General features: G+C 41.3%; 1 protein-coding gene across 1 annotated transcript in view; it reads left to right on the top strand.

Moving 5' to 3' along the window:
• The window catches only part of MYH16 (myosin heavy chain 16), a 78,494-nt gene that overhangs the window by 33,710 nt on the left and 21,282 nt on the right, over window positions 1-23,502 (top strand). The window contains 16 exon segments of the mRNA XM_072597642.1: window positions 3,737-3,824; window positions 4,287-4,404; window positions 4,725-4,845; window positions 7,896-8,032; window positions 11,084-11,165; window positions 12,020-12,092; window positions 12,095-12,192; window positions 13,458-13,685; window positions 14,356-14,460; window positions 15,199-15,285; window positions 15,500-15,645; window positions 17,796-17,886; window positions 20,307-20,363; window positions 20,859-20,915; window positions 20,917-20,949; window positions 22,546-22,791. Coding sequence (XP_072453743.1) covers window positions 3,737-3,824; window positions 4,287-4,404; window positions 4,725-4,845; window positions 7,896-8,032; window positions 11,084-11,165; window positions 12,020-12,092; window positions 12,095-12,192; window positions 13,458-13,685; window positions 14,356-14,460; window positions 15,199-15,285; window positions 15,500-15,645; window positions 17,796-17,886; window positions 20,307-20,363; window positions 20,859-20,915; window positions 20,917-20,949; window positions 22,546-22,791 — 1,767 coding nt within the window.

Genomic DNA, 23,502 nt, shown 5'->3' with positions numbered 1-23,502 from the left:
TCAGATTTTGTTTTTATATCATCTTTGAAATATTCATCCATCCTTTCTCACCTTGAAAGCTACCATCGCCTGTAACAAATATGAACAAAGGGGAAAGAAAGCCATTCAGTTAAACTATCCAAGGCATCACCAAATCTGACAGTGGATGTGATATTCCACCTTGATAATTCCCTCCTCATCCCTTACCTCCCTGCCTCTATAGTGAAGAGAGGGAAGATCATTTTCTCCTATCTTCTTCAGGGTCCAGCTTGGTCATTATAATTATGCAGCAAAAGTTCCATTGCATTGTTTCATTTCTACTGTTGTAGTCCTTGTATATAAACAGCTGGGTGGTATAGTGGATAAAGTGCTGGCCCTGGAATAAGGAAGCCTCCAATTTGTGAGTTCAAATCTGGTCTCAGACATTTACTAGCTGTGTGACCTTGGGCAAGTCACTTAACCTTGTCTCAGTTTCCTCTTCTGTAAAATGATCTAGAGAAGAAAATGACAAATCACTGCAGTATCTTTGCAAAGAAAATTCCCAATGGGGTCACAAAGAGTCAGAAAAGACTGAACAACAACAAAAGTCCTTGTATGTATTGTTTTCTGGTTCTTCATACCTTATTCTGCATCAATTCATATGTCTTCTTATGTTTCTGTTTCAAAATTTGTTTAGCCATTCACCAACTGATAGTTTTTTTACTACCATAGGAAGTATGTTATAACCTTTTTTTCCTGTCTTTGACTTCCTTGTAGTAATACCTAGCCCACTGGGATAGTTTAGTCACATTTACCAGAATTCCAAATTACTCTACAGATTTATTTGATCAATTTGTAGCTCCATCAACAGTAAATTAATGTGACTGTTTTCCCATAGTCCCTCCAACATGGACTATTTCTATCTTTTGACATCTTTGACATACCTTTGCTAGGTATGAAATAGAACTGGAGATTACAGTACATAGAGTGCTGGTATTAGAGTTAGGAAGACGAGTTCAAATTCGTACTAAGTGGCTCCTCTCCAGAGCAGTATCTATTCTCTTCACATATTTCTTTATCACCACAGAGCCATGTGGACTATAAGTGCAGATCGGTTTTTCCTTCTTTCTAAGAATGACTTTTGAAGACTTATGGGTGTAATATGGTTACCACTTCTGTTCCTATCAACACCACTGTAAGGCAGGAGTTATCACTGAATTTTTTAGGCACAAAAATGGAAGCCCAGAAACAAATATGCACAGTAGGAACTAAAAAAAGGTGGTTTTTCTTTTTAAGTAGATGCCTACTAAATGGAGGAGGAGGGCAGCTAAGTAGCACAGTGTATACAGGCCTGGAGTCAGGAAGATGAGTTCAAATGCAGCTTCAGACACTAGCTGTGTGACCCTGGGCAGGTCACTTAACCCTGTTTGCCTGAGTTTCCTTATCCGTAAAATGAGCTAAGAAGAAAATGGCAAAATCACTCCAGTATCATTGCCAAGAAAATCCCAAAAGGGGACACAAAGAGTCAGTCACAACTAAATAGCAACACTTAACGGAGAATAGCTAAATGAATTGTGGGACTTGAACACAATGTCAGAAATGATTAATAACAGAAGCATCAGAAGACTTACATGAACTAATGCAAAGTGAAATTAGCAGAACCAGGAAATCAATGTACACACACTGTTGACAACAATGTAAATAAACATATCAATTAAAAAATCAAAACTTAACACTGTATAATTATAATGACCAAGCTTGGTCTCAGAGAATATACTGCCCTTTTCGCAGAGGTCAGGGATTATGGGTGTGGAACACTGTATACATACAGTGTCAGATTTTGTGGATGTGTTGTTAGTTTTACTGAACTTTTTTCATTCTTTTTTGTTTTTTGTTATATGGGATAGCTTTTTGGGTGGGGGAGAGTAGAGGGATATGTTGCAGTATGAAAGGGATGCAAAAAACAAAAGATAACAATAAAAAAATTTAAGAAGGAAAAAGTTTTTTAAAAAACTGAATTAGAAAAATGAAAGGCTAAGGCAAAGTCACCATAAAGTCATATGGACTACAAGGGCAGAATGACCTTTCCAAGAATGACTTCTGGAGACCTAGAGACTTTTATCAACATGAAGAAATACTTTGCTATTTATAAAGTGCTTTCCTTCCCAGTGACTGTGTAAAGTAGGGAATCCAATGAGGATCATAGATTTAGAACCAGAAGGGATTTCAGGGGCCATTTTGTCCAACACTCTCATTTTCCAGGAGGAATCAAGTCCCAGGAAGTTTTCGTGATTGGCCCATAGTCACACAGGACTCCACGTGTTCTAATTATCTTAGCTACTAAGGCAAATGTATTCACAGCATTCAAAATTTCTCCATTTCCTCGATTTTGGAATCAGTTGTGAGACATGGGAGACATTGGCACAGGCCCACCCAACATGACATGCCTGCACCAAAGAAGGTGCTATGCTCTATGAACAAAGCAGAATTGCAGTAGCTCAAAAGAAGTGAGATGCATGAATTTAGAGACATTTCTGCTCCAAGTATTCATGTGGATTATCTGTGCCCAACCTGTGGTAGAGCCTTCTGAGCTTGTATCGATCTGATCAGTCAGACACACTGTACCTTGACCCAGCACAGTGATGTGATTGCAGTGTTCTTCGAGAACAAAGGACAACCATCTACTGAGGCAATGATATAGAGGGATGGCTAGTGCTCTGGCCCCCTCTGGTCTGGAAGACCTGAGTTCAAATCCTCCCTAAGGCACTTATTACCTGAGTGACCCTGGGTACATCAGTCACCTGACTTTAGTTTCCTGCTCTGTAAAATGAGAATAATAATAGCACCTATATCCCAGGGTCATCCTGAGGATCAAATGAGGTAATGCAGGTAAACTGCTTTGTAAGTCTTTAAACACTACAAATGCTAGCTATTATTTGAGTATTATATGATACTATGTGCCAGGCATTTTTTACAAATATGACTTCCTTTGATCTTTCCAACCATCCTAAGAGGTGTTATTATCATTCCTCCTATTTTACAGAAGAGGAAACTGAGGCAAACAGAAGCTAAGTGACTTGCCCACTTAGCAAATGTCTAAGGATGGATTTGAACTAGGGAAGATGAGTCTTCCTGACTCTAGCCTCAGAGCTTCACCTATTTATCACCTAACTGCTCCTCTTTGGGTGGTTGGGTCAAGTTTAGGGAGAAGAGGAGCTGATTCAGATCCATTCCTTTACTACCAAGTGTGGGATTCCATGGAAATATGTCTGATGCTCTCCCAGGGAATAGTGGAAAGAAGGCTAAACTTTTGAGAGATAGGACCTGAATTCAAACCTAACTCCAGCATTTATTAGCTGTGAGACCCTGAGTAATTTCCTCACATGTAGAAACAAAGATTCTAATCATGAAGGCGAAGGATTCCAGTTCAAATCCTGTGTGACTCTGGGTCAGTCATGAAAACTTCCTGATTTAATTCCTTCTCTGGAAAATGAGAGCACTGGACAAAATGGCCCCAGAAGTCCCTAAATCTGTGATCCTGATTGACCTAAGGACTTTCCAGGATCATTGGAAGGAGAAAGTACTTTTAAAAAAATGTTTGATTTTTATTTCCTGTTCCTAATTTTTCCCCTCCTTCCACCCCTTAGTCATCCATTGAGAAGCAAGAAATAGAAAACCCATTAGTAAAGCCCTTTATAAATAGCAAAACATTTCTTTACATCAATAAATGAGAGCTACTATTATTTCCTCCCTGACTTCATTTCTCCTCCACCCCCAGGAGCAGCTGAACGAACTGATGGCCACACTGAACAGCACTGCCCCCCATTTTGTCCGATGCATTGTCCCTAATGAGTTCAAACAGTCTGGTAAGTGCCTTCAGGGGAGCTCTCAGAGTCTGAGAGGTGCCTGTACTCAAACCAGCAGTTTGCCCAATATAGTCTACTTTCAATTAGCCCAGCAAGTAGAGGAGGCAGTGAGGATGCCAAACAATGAATAATCTAAAATTAATTCTGTATCTGGCTTAGTAATGCTGTGAGACACCTACTTAGTCAGAGACCACACAGACAAGCACATACACACAGTCAGACATTCATAATCTGCCTCTGTGTCTACCACCAAGACCGTTGGGGCTCAACCCTGTTGAGAGTGACTTGGAATCCAGCTAGGCTCCCTACCCTCTTTCCATTTCCTGAAGGTGTCACACATCACCAAGAACAGATGGGCTGTGCCAACTTTCAAGCTGTGTCTCCTTGGGTGGGGAGGTGTCCATCTGTCTCATTTCCTAGGGGAGGACTCACTATCTCATACCTTTGGCTTTGTTTTGGCAGGGGCGGTGGATGCTCACTTGATCATGCACCAACTGGCTTGTAATGGTGTCCTAGAAGGCATCCGTATTTGCAGGAAGGGTTTCCCAAACAGATTACAGTACCCTGAATTCAAACAGAGGTGAGCACCCCCTTTCTAATTCCCAAGAGCAATTATTTGTGTTTCTCTAAATTCCAAAATCTTATAGTTTGATACATCGGTTGAAATATTTTTTTGGAAATATTTTCTCCCTCCCCCTTCCAATCTCAGAAAAGAGAGTAGCTATTGTGGTCATGTACACTTGCTTGAAGACCTCCCACTTGAAAGGCATGATTCTCCCAATTAATCTTAAAGGCAACCTGTTCCATGGAGAAAGGAATGAGGAAGCTCTGTCAAGTCCTGCAATGACTCCTGTTTGAATAAAGTATACTTCTCACTCTGTTATCTTCCTCTCTATCCAGATATCAAGTCTTGAATCCCAATGTGATCCCTCAGGGATTTGTGGACAATAAGAAGGCCTCAGAGCTGTTGCTTGCCTCTATTGCCATAGGTACAAATGAATATAAAATTGGACACACCAAGGTAGGTTTTTCTGGATGCTCTACTTCTTTCATATAGTCAATGGGCAGTAACACCATCTGTGGTAGAATGGAAGCATTCTGCCTTTGGAGTCAAGGACCTGGATTAAAATCTTGCTTCTGATACTTAGTGCTATGTGACTTGGGTGCTGTGGGCCTCAATTTCCTCATCAGTAAAATGTGAAACACTAGTAGGAATATAGTCATATATAGTCAGAGACTGCACAGTCAAACATTCACGGTTGGCCTTCATGTCTACAACCAAGGCCCTCAGAGCTCAACCTTGTTGAGAGTTACTTGGAATTCAGTTGGGCAGTTTTTAATCACTGACTATGTGCCAAACATACAAGTGCCAGGGATACAAATAGAAAGTTAGTGCCTATTTTCAAGAAGCTCTTACTCTAATTGGAGAAGATGATACCTACAGGAGAGTTCAACTGCAAGGCAGGTGGAAAGGTCCAAAGTCCTAAAGATCCAACAGAAGGACAGAAGGCAAGACCCAGTTGTTGCCTTAGAAGAAAAAGCTCCTCTATATAGATAATAGGAATGTTTCATAAAGGGAACAGAATTTGGCCTAGGGCAGTGGCATTAACAAGTGTGGGAGAGGGGTCCATGGGGTCATCAAGCCCATCATTCCAAACCACCCACAGCCCAAAGCCCCCAAGCACTCTGCCAACATCCCTGATTCATTCTTGACTCAGAGGGAAGGTCACCACCTGACCCTGACTCATGAGTCATTAGAATTGTTCTTGGTTTCTGTGCCAGCTCCCGGCCCAGCCAAGCTTTGTTAGGCTGGATAGAGTAGATGGGATGAGCATTCCCTTAAAAGAAACCATGACGTGATGGAGCTGTTCATTTTCCCTTGTCTTCATGATCAATCCAATCATCAGTGTGGTTTGAAGGAATGAGGCTCGGCTTGTATGTGTCAGCTGTTTACAAAATCTCAGAGTGAAAAAGAGATCTCAGAAGGCATCTCGTTCAATTCATGCCCTGATATGAATCCCCTGTACAAAGTGGCTTTAGAGACAAGAGGTTGAGTCAACCTTCATATATGTGTATATGTGTATGTTTATGTGTATAGAGGTATAAGTATAGAGATACATGTATGTGTATATGCATAGGTTTGTGTATATTCATATATGTATAAGTATATAGGTATGTGTATGCATATGTGTATAGGTTTGTATATATGCATGTGTACATATGTGTGTATGAGTATATACATGTATACATAAACATGTGCGTGTGTACATATATGTACATGTGTGTATAAGGTGAGGTCAATATCACTTGTAATGAACTAATAAAACTGCTCTCATTTGAGACAAATATATTGCACCCAATTTCTTAAAATCAAAGTGTCTGGCATATGGTAACCCTGAGTGCAAGTGGAAGTCAGAGGCAGAAGATGGGAGCCTGCTGAGAATTAATCTTCCAGTTCCTAAGAACCATAGACAGAATACCAAGGGAAAACTAGAGACTATGGAAATGTACATATACATTTTTTTTTAAAGATGAAGAATTCCCCACCACTCATGTGCTTATTTGAGACATTTCACCAGCCTAACTAGCCTCATCTATCATATGTATTCTCATTATCATCATAATTAATATTTATATAGCATGATAAGCTTTTTAAAAAAACTTTTACTTTTATTGGTTTTTTCTTTTTACATTACATCTGTTTTCAAATATGTCCCTTCTTTCCCCCCCACTCCCCGCCCCAACTCCCTTAGGGACACATCCTGGCTGTAGGACCCTGGGAAAGCCATGCAATTTCTCATTTGTCTAGGCTAGTGATGTCAAACTTAAATAGAAATGGGTGTCACCAAACTGTAGATAAGGATCCCTGTGAGCAGCATATTGACCTGTAAAACCATATATTAACATTATCAATGTTTTATTGCATTTTAGTTTATTTTGTTAAGTATTACCCAATTACATTTTAATCCAGTTTGGGCCACACTTGGCAGAGTGTGGTAGGCAGAGGGCAGTATGCTTAATAACTCTACTCAACTCTCTAAGATAGGAGTTCTTAACCTTTTACGTCCTGGACATTTTGGCAGTCTAGTGAAGCTCATGGACTCATTCTTAGAATAATATTTTTAAATGCATGAAATAAAATAGACTTACAAAAGAAGCCAATTACATTGAAATACAATGATCAAAAAACAAATGGCAGCTAAGTGGTGCAGTAAGTAGAATGTTGGCCCTGGGGTCAGGAAGACTTATCTTCCTGAGTTGCAATCTGGCCTCTGATACTTACTAAGTGACCTGGGGAAAGTCACTTAAACCTGTTTACCTCAGTTTCCATATGTGTAAAAAATGAACTGGAGGAAAAAATGACAAACCGCTCAAGTATCTTTGCCAAGAAGACCCCACATGGGGTGACAAAGTCAGACATGACTGGAAAATGTACAAGCAAGTACATGAATTCCAGGATAAGAACCTTTCAAACCCTGGAAGAGTAGATGCCTATGTGCATTGGTAAAAGGGGTTTCCTTACCTGCAGATTCCCTGAACCATTGAAATCATTGGTTCAATCCTTGCTCCCTTTTCTTTACCTACTCAGAGAGCCATCTCTTATAACAGATTGAAAAGGAAAAAAGAAAAAAAAATCAGCTCTGTAAAACAAACCAACATGTCAGTAATGCCAGACAGTTTGTCAGTAAAACATTTGTCAAATGTTTTACAATTCACCGTCTCATTGGTGCCCTGCATCAACCCTGAGAAGTAAGTGCTACAGTGATCATGAGTGGCCCCACATTTTACAAATACTCTTATTAAGCTGAGGTAAATTATTTCCAATTTACCCTGTATACCTTCATTTGTCCATAATTGTTTGTATGTTATCTCCCTGTTAGACAGCTCCTAGAAGGTCTTTCTTTTTATCTCAGCATTCAGCATGTCTGACACATAGTAGGTACTCACTAAATGATTTTTGACTTACTGCCTGCCCATTCTGCTTAGAACAATCTCCCAAGTAGCTGCCTTCAGGCAAGGGTTATATTCCTAGAAACTGAGGCTTCTAGATGATTGTCTTGCTTTCCTAAGGTTTTCTTCCGGGCTGGAATTTTGGCCAAACTGGAAGACATGCAAGATGAACGCCTGGCCAAAATCATGACTATGCTTCGGTGTCGTCTCTGGGGTTTCCTGATGCGGGTGGAATTCAAAAAAATGCTAGAAAGAAGGTATCCTCTTTTTTTTTTTCTTTAACAAAACCAAACATGGCAGAAAGAACCACTCCTATCAGACATAACTAGGCACCTACTCCTAAGTACCTCTATCTTCATTTGCTAGAAGACATTATATAATACAATAGATTGTATTTCAGTCTCTTCCCCAGTCCTAAATATTAGATGATACCCTCTTGGGGGTAGCTCAGCATCCCAGGAATAATAATTATGACAACGATGAGCATTTATAGAGCGCTAATGGTTCACAAAGCTCTCTGCGTATGTCATTTGATCTTCACAACAACCCCATGAGGAAGGCACTATGATTTTTTTTTTTTTTACAGATTTTACAGATGGGGAAATAGCCTGAGAATGATCAAGTAACTTGTCCAGAGTTATGCAACTAAGAAACTGTCTGAGGCAAGATTTAAATTCAGGATTACCCTTATTCTAAGTCAGGGGTGGGGAAGCTGCGGCCTTGAGGTCACATGTGGCCCTCTAGGTCTTCAAGTGCAGCCCTTTAATTGAATCCAAACTTCACAGAATAAATCTTTTTGGCCTCGAGGCCACAAGTGGCCCTCTAGGTCACTTCACAGATTCAGTCAAAGGGTCGCACTTGAGGACCTAGAGGGCCACATATGTGGCCTCAAGGCCCCAGGTTCCCCACCCATGTTCTAAGTTTAGCACTGTAGCCACTGCACTCTACACATGGGAGGCAGTACTAACCTCACTCCTTCTTGTCAGCCATCTCCTCAACCCAGAATCAGAAGAAGAGTAGTCCAGTCTTAGTTTGGGGGCAAGGCCAGGATTGGAGTCTGGAGGGGAGAAAGTGAGGAGAGTGGCAACATAGAAGAGGTGCTGAGAGAAAGTTTGGAAGGTAAGAGAAAAGATAAATGGCAGAGAAGAAGCAAGATCTGAAGCGGGCACCGAAAAAGTTCTCTTCCCTGCTTTGCCTTCCTATCGGGAATTCCCACCATTAGATTTAGTTCTTACCAACCTTTTGTAGACATATTCATTCTAACTGGGTTAAGGCATTGATTTATGTTCCTAGAGAGGAGGAATCTATTAGCCAGGCAAGAGCTAACTTGGGACTTTGTTTGCCTTGATTTATTTTGTAGAATTTTTTATTCACTTTAAGCTTAAATACAAAAATATAAAACAAGAAAAAAAAGAATACTTCTATGTACACAGAAGAACATAAAGGATTCCAGATAAAACCATGTATTCCATTTCAGACTGTTTACTTTCTTTTAAGCTAGGTAACAAATACTACACATTGTTTTCAAATACCCACCTTTTCTGGGCTTCCTTTTGTTTTCTGCGGTGTACTTTCTATTTCTTTTCTCCCTCCCTCTTCACCCTGCCCTAGAGAAAGCTACAATTAAACACACACACACATATTCATACATATAAACACACACAAATATACATATATGTAAAACCACATTGTGCACACTTCTAATTCTAAATGCCTTCTCTGGAGGTGGATAGAGTCTTTCCTCATAGGTCCAAGTTTTTCCACGTTTTTTTAAAAATCATCATTTCTTACAGTGCAGTAGTATTCCATCACAATCATATACCACAACTTGCTTAGCCATTCCCCAGTTGAAGGGCATCTATCATTTTAACTAATCTGACAGATGTAAGATGACATCTCAAAGTTATATTAATTTGTATTTTCTCATCAGTAATGACTTAGAGCATTTTTTATATGACTCTCTATGTAACTTTTTATTTCTTCATTGAAAAACTGCCTGTTTGTATCCTTTGACCATTTATTAACTGGAGAGTTTGCCTTTGTTTATTGAGGCATCCAGGAGCACCTCTGCTGGAAGATGAAGTAGATAGAGCACTGGCTTTAGAGTGAGGAAGACCTGAATTCAAATCCTGTTTTAAATATTTACTGGCTGAGTGATCTAAGGCAATTCACCTAACTTCTCTCCATCTCACTTTCTGCATTTGTAAAATGAGGTTAACAATAGCACCTACCATCACAAGGTTGTTGTGAAGATCAACTATTATTCATATATATTATCCATATATATTCAAATATATGGATCAAATATGTGCATATGTGAAGTTCTTTGCAAATCTTAAAGTGCTATATAAGTGATACTTACTAATTACCATCCCACTGTCACCCAGCAGAGATTGCATTTTGTCCTTTGTGCTTGAAGAGGACCATGACATCAGGGAGATGATGACATGACTTGCAATTGAGTGAGGGAGGGCTGTGCAAGGTCACCAGCCTTACTTCCTCCTCTAGAGCCATCACTCAGCCATCACCCAACAGAGAGATTAATAAGACAAATAATATTTGATGACCATGGAGGGGAGGGGAGGGAAGAATATTGAGAAAAAAACCTGGGTTATGGGATATTGGGACACCCCTGAGAAGCTAGTGTCAGACATCAGAGCACTGGACACTTTAGGGTAGACACAGAGGAATAAATATATAAATAAATTATAGTAATAAATGGCAGGGGGCTGCCAGAGACAAGCTTTGCCAACATTCTAATATTGTCTAGGGCCAGCCCTGCATGGCAGCCCTTCCTTGTCTTTCCTCCAGTCAACTGATATTCAACTCCTTCCAATGCCTGCATAATCATGGTGTTCTTCCCTTCTCCCTGTCCCACCATCAGGTTCTGGGTTCCAACAATAGTACTTCTTTTTGTTACCATGGCACCACTATTATTCTCATTATCCTAACTTTCTTATTTTCTATGCACCAGTAAGTGAAGAAATAAATCAGCTCTGTAGGGTCAGTGCCCCGCCTTTCCCAAACCTCCAACAGCTGTCTAGGAATGGATTTAGCGTTTCATCATCTGTCCCCTTAACTTGCTGATGACTGCATTTTTCTGATCGCAATCCTGGTTCCCCTTCTGTCTCGCCAGACTCATTGCTCACAGTCCTGAGACAGAACAAGGAAAGATGATGCATCTCTAAAGTATATCTTCATGTCTGGACAATACCTACCACCTACTCCTTTCTCTATTCCCCTTCCCCCAGGTACTGATACTATCCCCTCCACTCCCAACTCATGCAATCCCTTGGGTTTCATTGCAGAATTGGCCTGAAATGCATCCAGCGGAATATTCGCAAGTTCCTGCACCTTCGGTTCTGGGGCTGGTGGAAACTATACAAGAAGGTGAGGGAAGACGCATGTAACAAACCCAGGCTCAAGCTCCCACAAGTGCACAAGAGAGCTCATGATAGGAAGAGTCTCAGTTTCTTTCTCTATAAAATGATGTGGGGGAGGAGGTAGACTAGACTACCTCTAAGGCAGGAGTTCTCAACTGTTTTCAACATCATGGACCACTGTGGCAGTCTGGTGAAGTCTATGGATCCCTTCTCAGAATAATATTTTTAAATATATAAAATACATAGGATTGAAAAAGAAATCACTTATAATGAAATACAGTTATCAAAATGGTTTTGAAAAAAAAAACCCAACAACCAACTGTACCTCAGGTAAAGCATTGCCAGGGGCTATGAGAGGTTAAGAGACTGGCCCAGAGATAATATATATTAGACATAGGACTTGAGCCCAGGTCTTCCTGATCCTTCTGCCACATTGATTCTTATATAGTAAGATATAAATAAGTGGAAGGTCCAAAATAGTCACATCCAAAGTATTGGTGGATTTAAAGTTGGGCTCTTTACTCCGTCTCACAGGGTGTAAAAGCAACTTAGGCACATAACATGTTAGGTGTTATTATTAGGTCTTAGACTCAACTTTGGTATTTGAACTCAACCTTAATATTTCCTGAAATTCAGTTCTCAAAAACAGAACTTCTCAGACCCACTCCCAAGAACATACAGATGACTTAAACATAATTATTTTTCCTTTAAGCATCACCTTTTTTGGCTGAGGTCAGTTCTATAAAGGTCAAATCAAGCAAGCTGATGAGCTATCTGGTTCCTCTTTACTTCTATAGTAGGTGCAGCTGCTACCCCAGAGGAAATCCTCTAACCCCATTATGGGCATTACTTGTCCCACAGGTAAAGCCTGTCTTGAATGTGGCTCGGCAGGAAGAAGAGATGAAAGCCAAGGAAGAAAAGCTGAGAAATGCCATGCCAAGGCACAGGAGCTAGTCACCAAGGTCAAGGAACTGGAAGAAAAAACAGCCACACTCAGCCAGGAGAAGAATGACCTAACCATCCAGCTGCAGGCAGTACGTGAGCTAAGGGGTTGGGAGCTGAAGGCGTTGCTAAGAGAAAGAACCATGGTTCTTCCCAATCTCCAGGGTCAGTTATGCCAGACAATTAGTCATTCAGTGTAAAGAATGAAGAGATGAGGACAGAGGAAGCTTTTCTGAGAAGCCGTATCACACTGGTCTATTAGCAAATCTGACTAATAGGAAGTTTCCCTTGCCTTCCCTTCTACCCTACGGCAATGCCACCTCAGCCTGGGAGCTATGGCATCCCTATGAGAAAGCATAACAGCCTTCATTAAACATTGCTTTGCAATGGCACCATGCCAGACACTGGGTGAAGTGATTTAGGCAGACATGTTCCCTATCCATCCGGTTACGTGATGATTGGTTGTATAGGGACAGAGATGAGACCTGTGATTTCATTGCTGTAGAGAGCTCCCAGATGAGGAAACTCCTTCTACCAATGTAGGGTGACACCTTCTCTGCAACTTCGGGCCTTAGAGAGTTATTTGGAACACTAAGAGGTGAAATGAGTTGTCCAGGGTCAAATAGCCAATATGTGTCTGAAGCAGAACTTGAACTCAGCATTGAGGTCAGCTATACTGCCTCTTAATCAGATGTAAAATGATGTAGTAATGCTCTTAATAAAAATAAAATTGGGTCCAATCACTGCCCCAACCCTAAACATCTTAATACCTGGCATCTGTATGATTTTTTTTCCCCACAGTTTTCTCAAAAAGTCTTATCTCACTTTTATCCTCCCCACATCTTTGTGAATTAGAAGTGGTATTATAATCCCCATTTTAGAATAGGGGAAACTGGGGCCTAGAGAGGATGGATGACATAGTCAAAGTCACCGAGCAGGTAATTAGCAGGCAACCTTTGCATTTTTTGTTTCTTAAAGCACTTTCACATCTTTTATCCTCATTTGATCTCTGAAGCAGTCCTATGAAGTAGAGATCCTCATTTACTACCCTCATTTCAAGGAGAAGGAAACTGAGGCACAAAGAATTGTGATCTCAGTTCACATAGCTATTCGATGATAGAGCTATGGCCATAACACAGACCCCCTGATTCACAGCCCCAGGCTCTTGCCACTAGATCCTGCTTCTTCTCCCATGCATTACCAAAGGGAATCAAAGACAGGAAAGACTTTTTCCTTCAATCCCACTTCTACAGAACCAGAGGACAAATCTTCTTGCCAATTCAGAAATCATCTCTAGGTCCTTTGTGGATAGGGTGTTAAGAGATCCTTTATGAACTCCATCCCTCCCTTTCCTTAGGAACAAGAGAACCTTTCTGATGCAGAGGAGCGCCTCACTCAGATGATGAAAACCAAAATGGAACTGGAAAGCCAGATTTCAGACATGCGGGAGAGGCTGGAGGAAGAGGAGGGTGTGGCAGCTTCCCTCACAGCCAAAAAGCGCAAACTGAAAGGGGAGATGAGTGACTTGAAAAGGGACCTCGAGGGCGTAGAAACTACCTTGGCTGAGACGGAGAAGGAGAAACAGGTATAGTAAGAATTTACCAACATGGTAACAACACTGACTCTCACTTCGGGCCCAAAGACAACCCATCACTGTTACCATCACCACCATTTCCAACCAGGCACCATTTCTAAAGCCTCATTCATTAATGCTAAAGTGAAAACTGCTAGTCAGAGCCCTGGATAAACATGGATAAGGCCTTTAATCTAAGACTGGCTATTCATCCTCTTGCCTGGGACTGCTTCTTCCCACTACTGTTCCTTCTGTTTCATATTGGGGCTGTTGTCTTTCCCATGATGCTGAAATAAATATGGCTTCCCCTTACTCCTTCCCTTCAATATGGAGAGTTCTTCCATTCAGCAGAGCCCTCTCCTGCCCAAGGTCTTGCTCATTCCTTCTCCTGAAGCACAACAGATTCCTCCTTAAATGTGCTCTTCAGTTCTTACTTTCAAATTGCTACCTCTAGGAATGAACCCCTTCTCCTGGAGACCTCTTGATGCTTCTCCAGGACTCAAGATATGAATTTTGGCTTATAAGTCTTGGAATCACTTAGCCTTGAAGTTGTGGGTGGCAAACCAGCTAATTTGTGATTAGACTGGGCTTAGGCACTGTCTTGTAGTTATCTCTTCATGCTCCTAGAGATGGGATGGCTTCCCACTATATATACCAATATCTTCCCCTCTCCAATCTGTAGGCCTTGGATCACAAAGTGCGAACCTTGAGTGGAGACCTCTCCTTCCGAGAAGACTCCATTACCAAGTTCCAGAAGGAGAAGAGGGCTCTGGAAGAGCTTCACCAGGCAGAAATATACTTGACTGGCTCTCACCCTTCATTGACTAAGTGATGTATGAAGCCTGACATTCCATATGGCAAAGTTAGGCTGGGCTACTTTTAAGTTTCATTCCAAATATCCCTTGCTCTTCCAGGAGGATAGGGGACCACTTAGATGGGGAGGCTCACCAGCTTTCTGAGGGCTGCTACCTTCTAGTACTGCATCTATAGAAGTATTCCAGAGTCCTAGAAGGGCTTTATGGTGAACCCCTCATTTGTCTCTGACAATGTAGGGTGAAGTGTTTCTTCTCTTAAAGTCGCTAAATAAATGTTCAGCATGGCAGAGACTCAATACTAATAAAATAGTGCTGGCACTGCAGTCAGAAGACCTGGGTTCAAATCCCACCTCTGATGTTACCTGTGAAACATTAGACCAGTCATTTGACTCTCCTGGGTCTCAGTTTCCTCAACTGGAAAATAAGGAGACTGGACTGTATGCCCTCTGAGGTCTCTTTAAGCTCTAGATCTATGTTCTAGCATCAATAAGCTATTTGAATTTAGGTTGACTTTCAGTAGCCACTGACTCTACTCCAAATTCCATATTCCAAAATAACCCGGAATTGGTGAATGAGAATCAGCATTGATTCAGTCAATGGTTACTACCTCCAACCTTTGTGGCAGGTGCTCCTTATAAAACAGAGAGGCCCTGGCCTCTCTGTATAACCTCTCCCTCATTAGCTTCTTCTGGGCATTTCTCTCCTTCTAGAAAACTCTTGATGACCTACAAGCTGAGGAAGACAAGGTGAATCATCTAACAAAAAGTAATAGCAAACTTGGCACCCAGATCCATGAGGTGAGACCCAGTTGGGGTAGAATTCTTAGAAGTCCTCACTACTTTTTGGGAGAAGTGATGTGGGAGGTGGAAGAGACCTTACTTGTTCCCCCACTACTTGTGGTGGCATTTTGGCTGAATAACCAATCATATGTGCCTTTTGCCTGTTTTTTTTTTCTTGTTTTTGTCAGTGATTTCCCTTCTCCACCTTCTCCTCCCTCTCTTTTCTTCACAGCTGGAGGACAATTGGGAACAAGAAAAGAAGATATGGGCTGAGGTAGAGAAGGCTGGGCTGAAAGCTGAGAGTGACCTTAAGATGAGCATTGATAACCTTAATGAGATGGAGAGAGCTAAGATAGATCTGAAGGAGGTGGTTAAGAAGTATGTGCCTTTTAAGTACAATTTACTCTAGCTATAGAGAGGCAGTATTGCATAGTGGATAGGGAGATGGATAGATAAACAGATATAGCATTTTTAAAGTGTTTACTGAATGCTAGGTCCTGGGGCTTGGGATATAAATATGAGTAAATAAGACAGTCCCTATTCTCGAGGTAAGGATTCTAATTTTAGATTTAGAATCTAATTCTACATTTTAATTTAAGTACAATTTAATTTTAATTCTACATTTTAATTCTACATTTTAACATATAAAAGGGTATCTGGAAATGGGAGTGGGGGAGAGGAGAGAAGCATCAGTGTTAAAGTCAGGTAGTTGTTGTTGTCGTTGAGTTGTGCCTGACTTATCATGACCTCATTTGGGGTTTTCTTGGCAAAGATACTGGAGTGGTTTACCATTTTCTTCTCCAGTTCATTTTACAGATGAGGAAACTGAGGCAAACAGGGTTAAGTGACTTGCCTAGGGTCACACAGCTGGGAAGTGTCTGAGGTCTTATTTGGCTCCAGGCCTGGTGCTCTATCCACTGTACCACCTAGCTGCTCAAAGTCAAGAAAACCAGCATTCAAGTCCAGCCTCTGGCAATACTGAAGACGTGGCCTCAGCCAAGTCATTTAACTTCTATGTCCCAGGCAATTCTCTAAAACTCTATATTTCAGAGATTCTGCTAACCCATAATGGTAGAGGGAATTTCCTCATCTGGGACTTCCCTTTGCCAGTAAAATCATAGATCAGGTAAAAAGACAAAAAATGAAAAACTCAAATGAATTATACAACACTTGGTATTACCCAGGGAACACATTTACCTGGTACAGATTTGTATCAGTTACAATGACACACATTTCTAGGCACTTTCTTCACAAAAATCTTACAGAGTAGGTAGTACTCCGTAATAGGTTTATTACTATCCCCATTTGACAAATGAAGAAAATCAGATAAGGCTCAGAGGGATCACATAATAAGTGTCGACGCTTGGATTCAAATCAAGACTCTTCTCTTCTACATTACATCTTCCTTCCATCATTTTACTATCTCCCCAATACCATCCTCCAAATGAACTGACCAGAGGTGTAACTATGTCTTGTAGCCTCTAATTTCTAACTCCCATCACTTGAATGCAGGACTCATGGATATGCTTTTTGGTGAAAAGCTGACAATATTTTGGAGGCATTAAATTTTTTTTATCTCTTTTTGCTTTTCCATTGCCTTCATTTCCAAAAATATCCCTTCATTCTCCCCTACCTAGAAAGACATTCCTTGTAACATAACACGGAAAGGTTGGAGGGGGACAGTTTAGCAAAACTAAACAATACATAAAACCAAAACCAACATTGCATACAATGTTCCTCGCCTGTACTCCCCCACCTCTGCAAAGACAGATGGGAGGGTATATTTCCTCATCTCTTCTTTGGAACCACGCTAGGTTATAATTACAGAACAATCGGTTTTGTGATCGTCTTTTCATTTTCCTTGCTGTAGTCGTTGTGCATATTGTTTTCCCGGTACTACTTGCTTCACTTGCTTTCTTCACTTCAGTGAATTCATATGGTCTTCCCATACCTCTCTGCATTCATCACATTCATTGTTTCTTACAGAAGGATAATATTCTACTACATTCATTTACTACAATTTGTTTAGCCATTCCCCAAAGACTTTGTTTCCAGTTCCCTACTGTTATCCCCCCAAAAAGCGCCGCTATTAATATTTTGGTATTCTTGGGACCTTTACTTCTATCTTTGACCTCCTTGGGGAATATGCCTAGTAGTGAAATCTCTGGGTCTACAGATATGGACCTTTTATTCGCAATTTTAGTATAATTTCAAATTACTTTCCAGAATGATTAGGCCAATTCACAGGAAAAAACATTTGATTATCTTTCCCCATAAAGCTAGAGCTGAGGATTCTGCTAAAGGGTCTGACTGATCCATAGGACAAGAAGACACTTGCCTAGTGAGGTCCCTTGGAGGGAAGAAGGAAGAAGAACATCCTTTCGGTGACAAGAAGAGGAGTAGTTCTGGCCTGTTTTCCTCTCCCCTGCCTCACAAATGTCTCTCTTGAATTTTATTGTGGTCCTGGATAGCTTTCCTAAGAGTGAAATCTCACCTCTGACATTTACTTTGTTTTATTTTCTCCTTAGGAGAGACATGGAAATCAATTCTGTCAACTCCAAATATGAGGATGAGCAGCCTCTGAATTCTACACTGCAGAGGAAACTGAAAGAATACCAGGTATGGAGAGAAAAGAGAAGCCCACATCCCTCCTGAATAATTTTCTTTTTTATTTTCCACTTTACATCATTTGTATTAATCTATGCAATTCTCAGTCTGTAAGTCAGTCACTGATCATTTATTAAGCACTTAGTTTGTGCCAGGCTAAGTGTTGGGAATGCAAAGAAAGGTAAAGCCATGGACCTTGTCCTCAAGGAACTTACATTCTGATGGGGGACATAGCATGTCAATAACTAGGTACATACAAGATAAATGCAATGTAAATGAAAGACACTCTCAGAGGGAAGGTAGTAGGAGTCGGAGGGGCTGGCAGAGGCCTTCTGCACAAAATAGGATTTGAACTGAGTCTTGAAGGAAGCCAGGCCAACTAAGAGGCAGAGGTGAGAGGCGATAGCCATGTGGCAGGACTCATGCTTAATAGCAGAGCCCACTGTAGCATTTATTAGCTTGAAACTTTCTCGTGGTTGGTGCATCTATAAATTGAAGGGTTGGACAAGTTTGTCTCTCAAGTTCCTCCTAGCTCTAGACCTATGATCCTAAGCCCAGGAAAAGGTAAAACAGCTGGCAAGTATATATGTCTCTCAGCTTGAGTCCAAAGTCCCAGCCAAAGTTGGCTCATATTAGAAGCAGCTGGTGGCACAGTGGATAGAGCATTGAACCTGGAGCCAGGAAGACCTGAATTCAAATCCAGCTTCAGAAACTTATTAGTTGTTCAACCCTGGGCAAATAACTCTGTCTGCCTTAGTTTCGTCAGCTGTAAAATGGGAATATAAATGAACTACCTCTCAGGGTGGATCAAATAAGATAATAGTTGTAAAGCACTTAGCACAGTAGGAGGTATCTGATAAATCCTTCCTTCCCAACTTCCTTTCTTCCTTCTCCCTTGTTCACCTTCCATTCTTGCACGAATTCAATTCAGCAAGTACGTATTAAGTGCCTACTCTATGCCAGGTACGGTGCCAGTTGCTAGGAACACAAAGACAAAATTAAACACTACTTGCTTTCAAACATTTTACAGATAGTTTTCCCTTTACTTAAATGGACCATTCCACAGACCTCCAGGTAAAGCGATTCTTACCTAATTTGAATTTGCTGGAGAATGTGGAGAAGGGAGAGAGAGAGGAAGGCAGGAAGGGGCCCTGAATACCTGTGGAGGGAGGGGGCTGGACACAGGGTTGAAGAATGAGTGGGGACAGAGAATTGAGGAGGAGGGACGGGGCAGAAACCGAGAGGAAGAAAGGCAGGGCAGACATATTGGGGCTGGACACATTCGTAGAGAGGAAATGATGGGTACCATAGATACCCCAGGGCAGAGGGATGGACAGATACGTGAGGCAAGACAGGAGGGGAGGTGGGCAGAGTTCGGTGAAAGTCTTTTCTCCCGCCACAGGAGGTCTCAAGCCAAGACTCTGATCTGTGACAGCAGTCTCTCTGCAGTCCTTCACTTGGAGGGTTGGATTTTTTTGCGGGGGCAAGGCCATGGTGAGCCAAGCAGAGGGCCAGGAAGGGAGAGAGAGAACGCAGCCCTAGACAGTAAAGTTAAGATGTGTTTTTTGGAAGGTGGATTTCTTTCAGAATTTTTTACATAAAGTTGAATTTGCATAATGAGAATTTGTATAAAGTAAGAACTGTCTGTATATTGAGGGAAAACAACATACACAAATACATAAAACAACATACACAAGAACCCACGATAAGTAAATAGTGTATAATAATATAATAATAATATAATAATAAACACAAAATAGGTCCAGAGGTAATCAGCAAAGGTCTCTTGGAGGAGGTGGTACTTGAGTTGAACCTTGAAGGGATTCAAGAAGGGAAGGTGAGAAAGGACATCATTGCAGGGGTGGGACACCGTCAGTACAAAGACACTGAGATGGGAGAGGGAATGTTGTTATTCAACCATTTTTCAGTCATGCCCAACTCTCTGCGACCCCATTTGGCATTTTCTCAGCAAAGATATTGAAGTAGTTTGCCATTGCCTTCTCCAGTTCATTTTACAGATGAGGAAACTGAGGCAAACTGGGTTCAATGACTTGTCCAGGGTCATGCAGCTAGGAAGTGTCTGAGGCCAAACTTGAACTCAGGAAGATGAGTCTTCCTGACTCCTGATCTAGCATCCAATCTGCTGTACCACCTGGCTGCCCAGAACAGTGTTGTCAAACTCAGATAGAAACAGATTCCCCCCAGGCTGCTTGTGGCAAATTTGATACTTCTAACGTAAAGGAAACATCCCATTTTTGAGCAGTTAGCATGTTTCTTAACTCCCTCCCAGCCCTTATCTTTTACCTTCTTGGTGAAGTTTAATGGTGTATGTACTGTATTCCTGTACAGTGTTACCTTCTTGGTAATGGTTGGGGCTGATATAGTTTAATTTCATGTGAGAAAGATTAAATTCTTGTTTGTGCATCTGCCAGGCCCGGATTGAGGAACTGGAAGAAGAATTAGAAGTGGAGAGGGCTATGAGAGCAAAGGTAAATAGCAAAAAGTTCTCATTCTTTGGCAGAGGTGCCAAGAAAGTCTAAAATCTGACTACTGAAAGTGGAACTTCAGCTTAGGTCCAGTCAAGAGATGGAGAAGGGCCTTGCTAGTCTTGGCCAAGCTGCATCCAGTACCATCAGACTAGATTGGGGAGGAAGAAAAGGCAAAGCAATTGGCAAAACAAAACAAAATCAAACCACTATTGGAGTTAGAACTGATTGAGAGTCCACTTATTCACTGAGTCCCCAGAACCAAGTTAACTGTATCCCTGAATTTACTATGGAACTAAGACTTATTCACCCAGTCTAGTAGAAGGGACTGATGAATTCCCATTTATTGAATGTCCCAAATAGCCATGACAGTATATAGAACTGACTCCAACTATGGTTCTTGCTCTCTAGGATCTGATGACCCAAAGAGAAACCTTGACTAGAGATATTCACAGAGAGGTCCTGTCATTAAAGTTCTTTCCCCAAATGCTTCCGTAGGTGGAGAAACAACGTAGTGACTTGTCCTGGGATCTTGAAGACCTCAGTGACCGACTGACTGGAAGAAGCTGGAGGAGCCACCTCTGCTCAGGTAACCTATGGATAGAGGAGGATATCCCCTCTACCCACCCTGGAGTTCAGGATGTAAAAGTGCTGATGTGTTGGAGGGAGGTCAAGGACCAATCTTTTAAAAATTTCTCTTTTATCTTCCCGGGTTGAAGCCAGTTGATGAGAATAGGGTATGAAGCCAACCCTGTCTACATTTGTCTCTAACTCATTTGACTGGGGCATAGTTCCAATGAGGTCATGGTTATAGATCTAATCTCTGTGTGAGCTAGACGGCTCTTATGTGTCTGTACTCACACAACATGTACACCATTAACCATTGACCAGTTGACTCACAAAAAAGGAACCTAGAAAATGGGAAGCAGATCAGTGTTTTTTCTTCCGTTGGAAGACCTACTGACCTAATGAGTCAAGAGCATTGTCTTTAGATTTAAAATACAATTTTTTTCATTAAAAAAAATACAACTAGTAGGATGACCTTAGTACTCAGCATTTTAAATACACAGCATCTGACTGCTTCATCACATATTACTGCTTTCCTGGAATTGACAGCTTGGATCATAAAGGAAAGAACACTGGCCATACCAAGGTCACCTCCTGAGTGCTTAGTAGTGGACATTCTCCCTTAACCTCTTGGATGAATTAATATTGTATTTCACTTAAGCCCAATAGTGAAAGACTTCAGCTCAACAGAGCTGGGTCCCAGACTTGGCTCCAGCACTCACCTTTGTGAATCAGTTTCCCTAACTAAACAATGTCAATTATATTATTTACCTCTGTCTCTTCAGCTGGAGAGTAATGGGAGAATGAAGTGGGTCAGAAACTCTGAGCTCCTTATAGAGAAGCCCTCTCCAAGGTCAAAGGGTTATTGTATCCTATAGGCTAGCATATCTAGATGCATCCATATTTTCAATGGTGTAAACTTAGTTAATGGTACCTTGAGCATTGATGCTCAGTGAGCATTTTCTGAATGAATGAATGCTAAATGGATATATCACACATTGCAAGTACAATCATCCGGTCAAGTTGCAATCATAAAACTTTTTAGAGATGGGTGAGACTCCAAGTGCCCATCTCACATCCAACAAATAAATACCTTCCACTCCCCTGCAAAATATATACATATGCATGCACCCACATGCTTGTGCACACACACACACATATTCACTATCCCCAACAAGTGGTCATTCGGTTCTGCTTGAAGAGCTCACTAATGGAAGTCCCTACCTCTCAAAGTAGCTCATTCTACTTATAGAGAACCCTAAATGTGAGGAAACTTCTTTTTTTCCATCAAGCCTAAATTGACTTCTTGATGACTTTCATCTATTGCTCCTGCTTATGCCTTGGGGGTTAAACAGAACTCGCCTGGTCCATCCTCCAGCTTGAAGACCGCTCCCACGTCCCATCCTGTGTCTCCAAGCTAAATTTCTTTCATTCTCCCTCCTGTCCTGGTTGCATGCCATTCTCGGGACACTCTCCAGCTTATGACACCCATCACTGAACACAATCGTCCAGGTGTGGTGTGGTGGGGAGAGAAAATAGCAGTAAGTTGGAAGCTCCCAGGTTTCAGTAAGTGTCACTTGCCCTCACTTCCGAATCTTCTGTTGTACACCCATTTCAGATTGAGCAGAACCGCAAGCGGGAGGTGGAGCTCCTCAAGCTTCCCAGGGAGCTGGAAGACGCAGCCTTACAGAGCGAGGCCACTGCCTCCACCCTGCGCAAGAAGCACAAGGATTCCATGGCCGAGCTCACGGAGCACGTGGAGAACCTGCAGAGGGTGAAGGCCAAGCTGGAGAAGGACAAGCAGGTCATGAAAGCGGAGATCGATGACCTCAGCGCCAGCATGGAGGCTGTCCAGACATCCAAGGTGAGGCCACTTCGGGTGTCCTCATCTCCTAAACCTTGTACTGAGAGCAGGGCTTGGCTCCAAAGGAAGCAGGCAGGTGCCCCAGGGTCCTTTCTCATTGGAGAGAAGGACTTCTCAGGCCTCAGAAGGTGTAGATCAAATGGCACCAGTTCCAGAAGATTTCAGATAGATGGGAGTCTACATAAGCAGACAGGGACAGGTACACAGCTACTCATAGGAAACCATCAGGTAGTTCAGGTTTCCAACCAGCCATGGAAAGACCTCAAGGAGGAAACAATTTAAGCAAGTAGATTCAGCTACGAGCCTGCTTAGACTCCAGCAGAGAAGAAACGTGAATTTGCTTATTAGAATGTCTTCCGGCTACATATAAATGTATTTATATATGCAAATGTATATATACATGTACATTTATAAACTATACATGCATGCATGTGTGTATATATTATATAGAAAATATCCAAAGGAAGACCTTTTGGCTAAACAAATTATGTAAGATATATACATGAATGAGATAAAAAATTAAAATGCATATTAAGGTTTGAATTTATTGATTATAAAAGGACTCTTTCTGGCTATATATAAATGTGTTTGCATATGCATGTATATGAATGTATACATGTATGTACATTTATAAATATATACATATATAATTGAGATAGTATTAAAAGTAATACTTTTTGCAAATTACATATAATAAATAGATGAATAAGA

This window comes from Notamacropus eugenii, chromosome 3 (genome assembly GCF_028372415.1).
Source record: "Notamacropus eugenii isolate mMacEug1 chromosome 3, mMacEug1.pri_v2, whole genome shotgun sequence".
NCBI lineage: Eukaryota > Metazoa > Chordata > Mammalia > Diprotodontia > Macropodidae > Notamacropus > Notamacropus eugenii.
The sequence above is the reverse complement of the archived record's forward strand: the minus strand, read 5'-3'. Positions and strand labels throughout refer to the sequence as shown.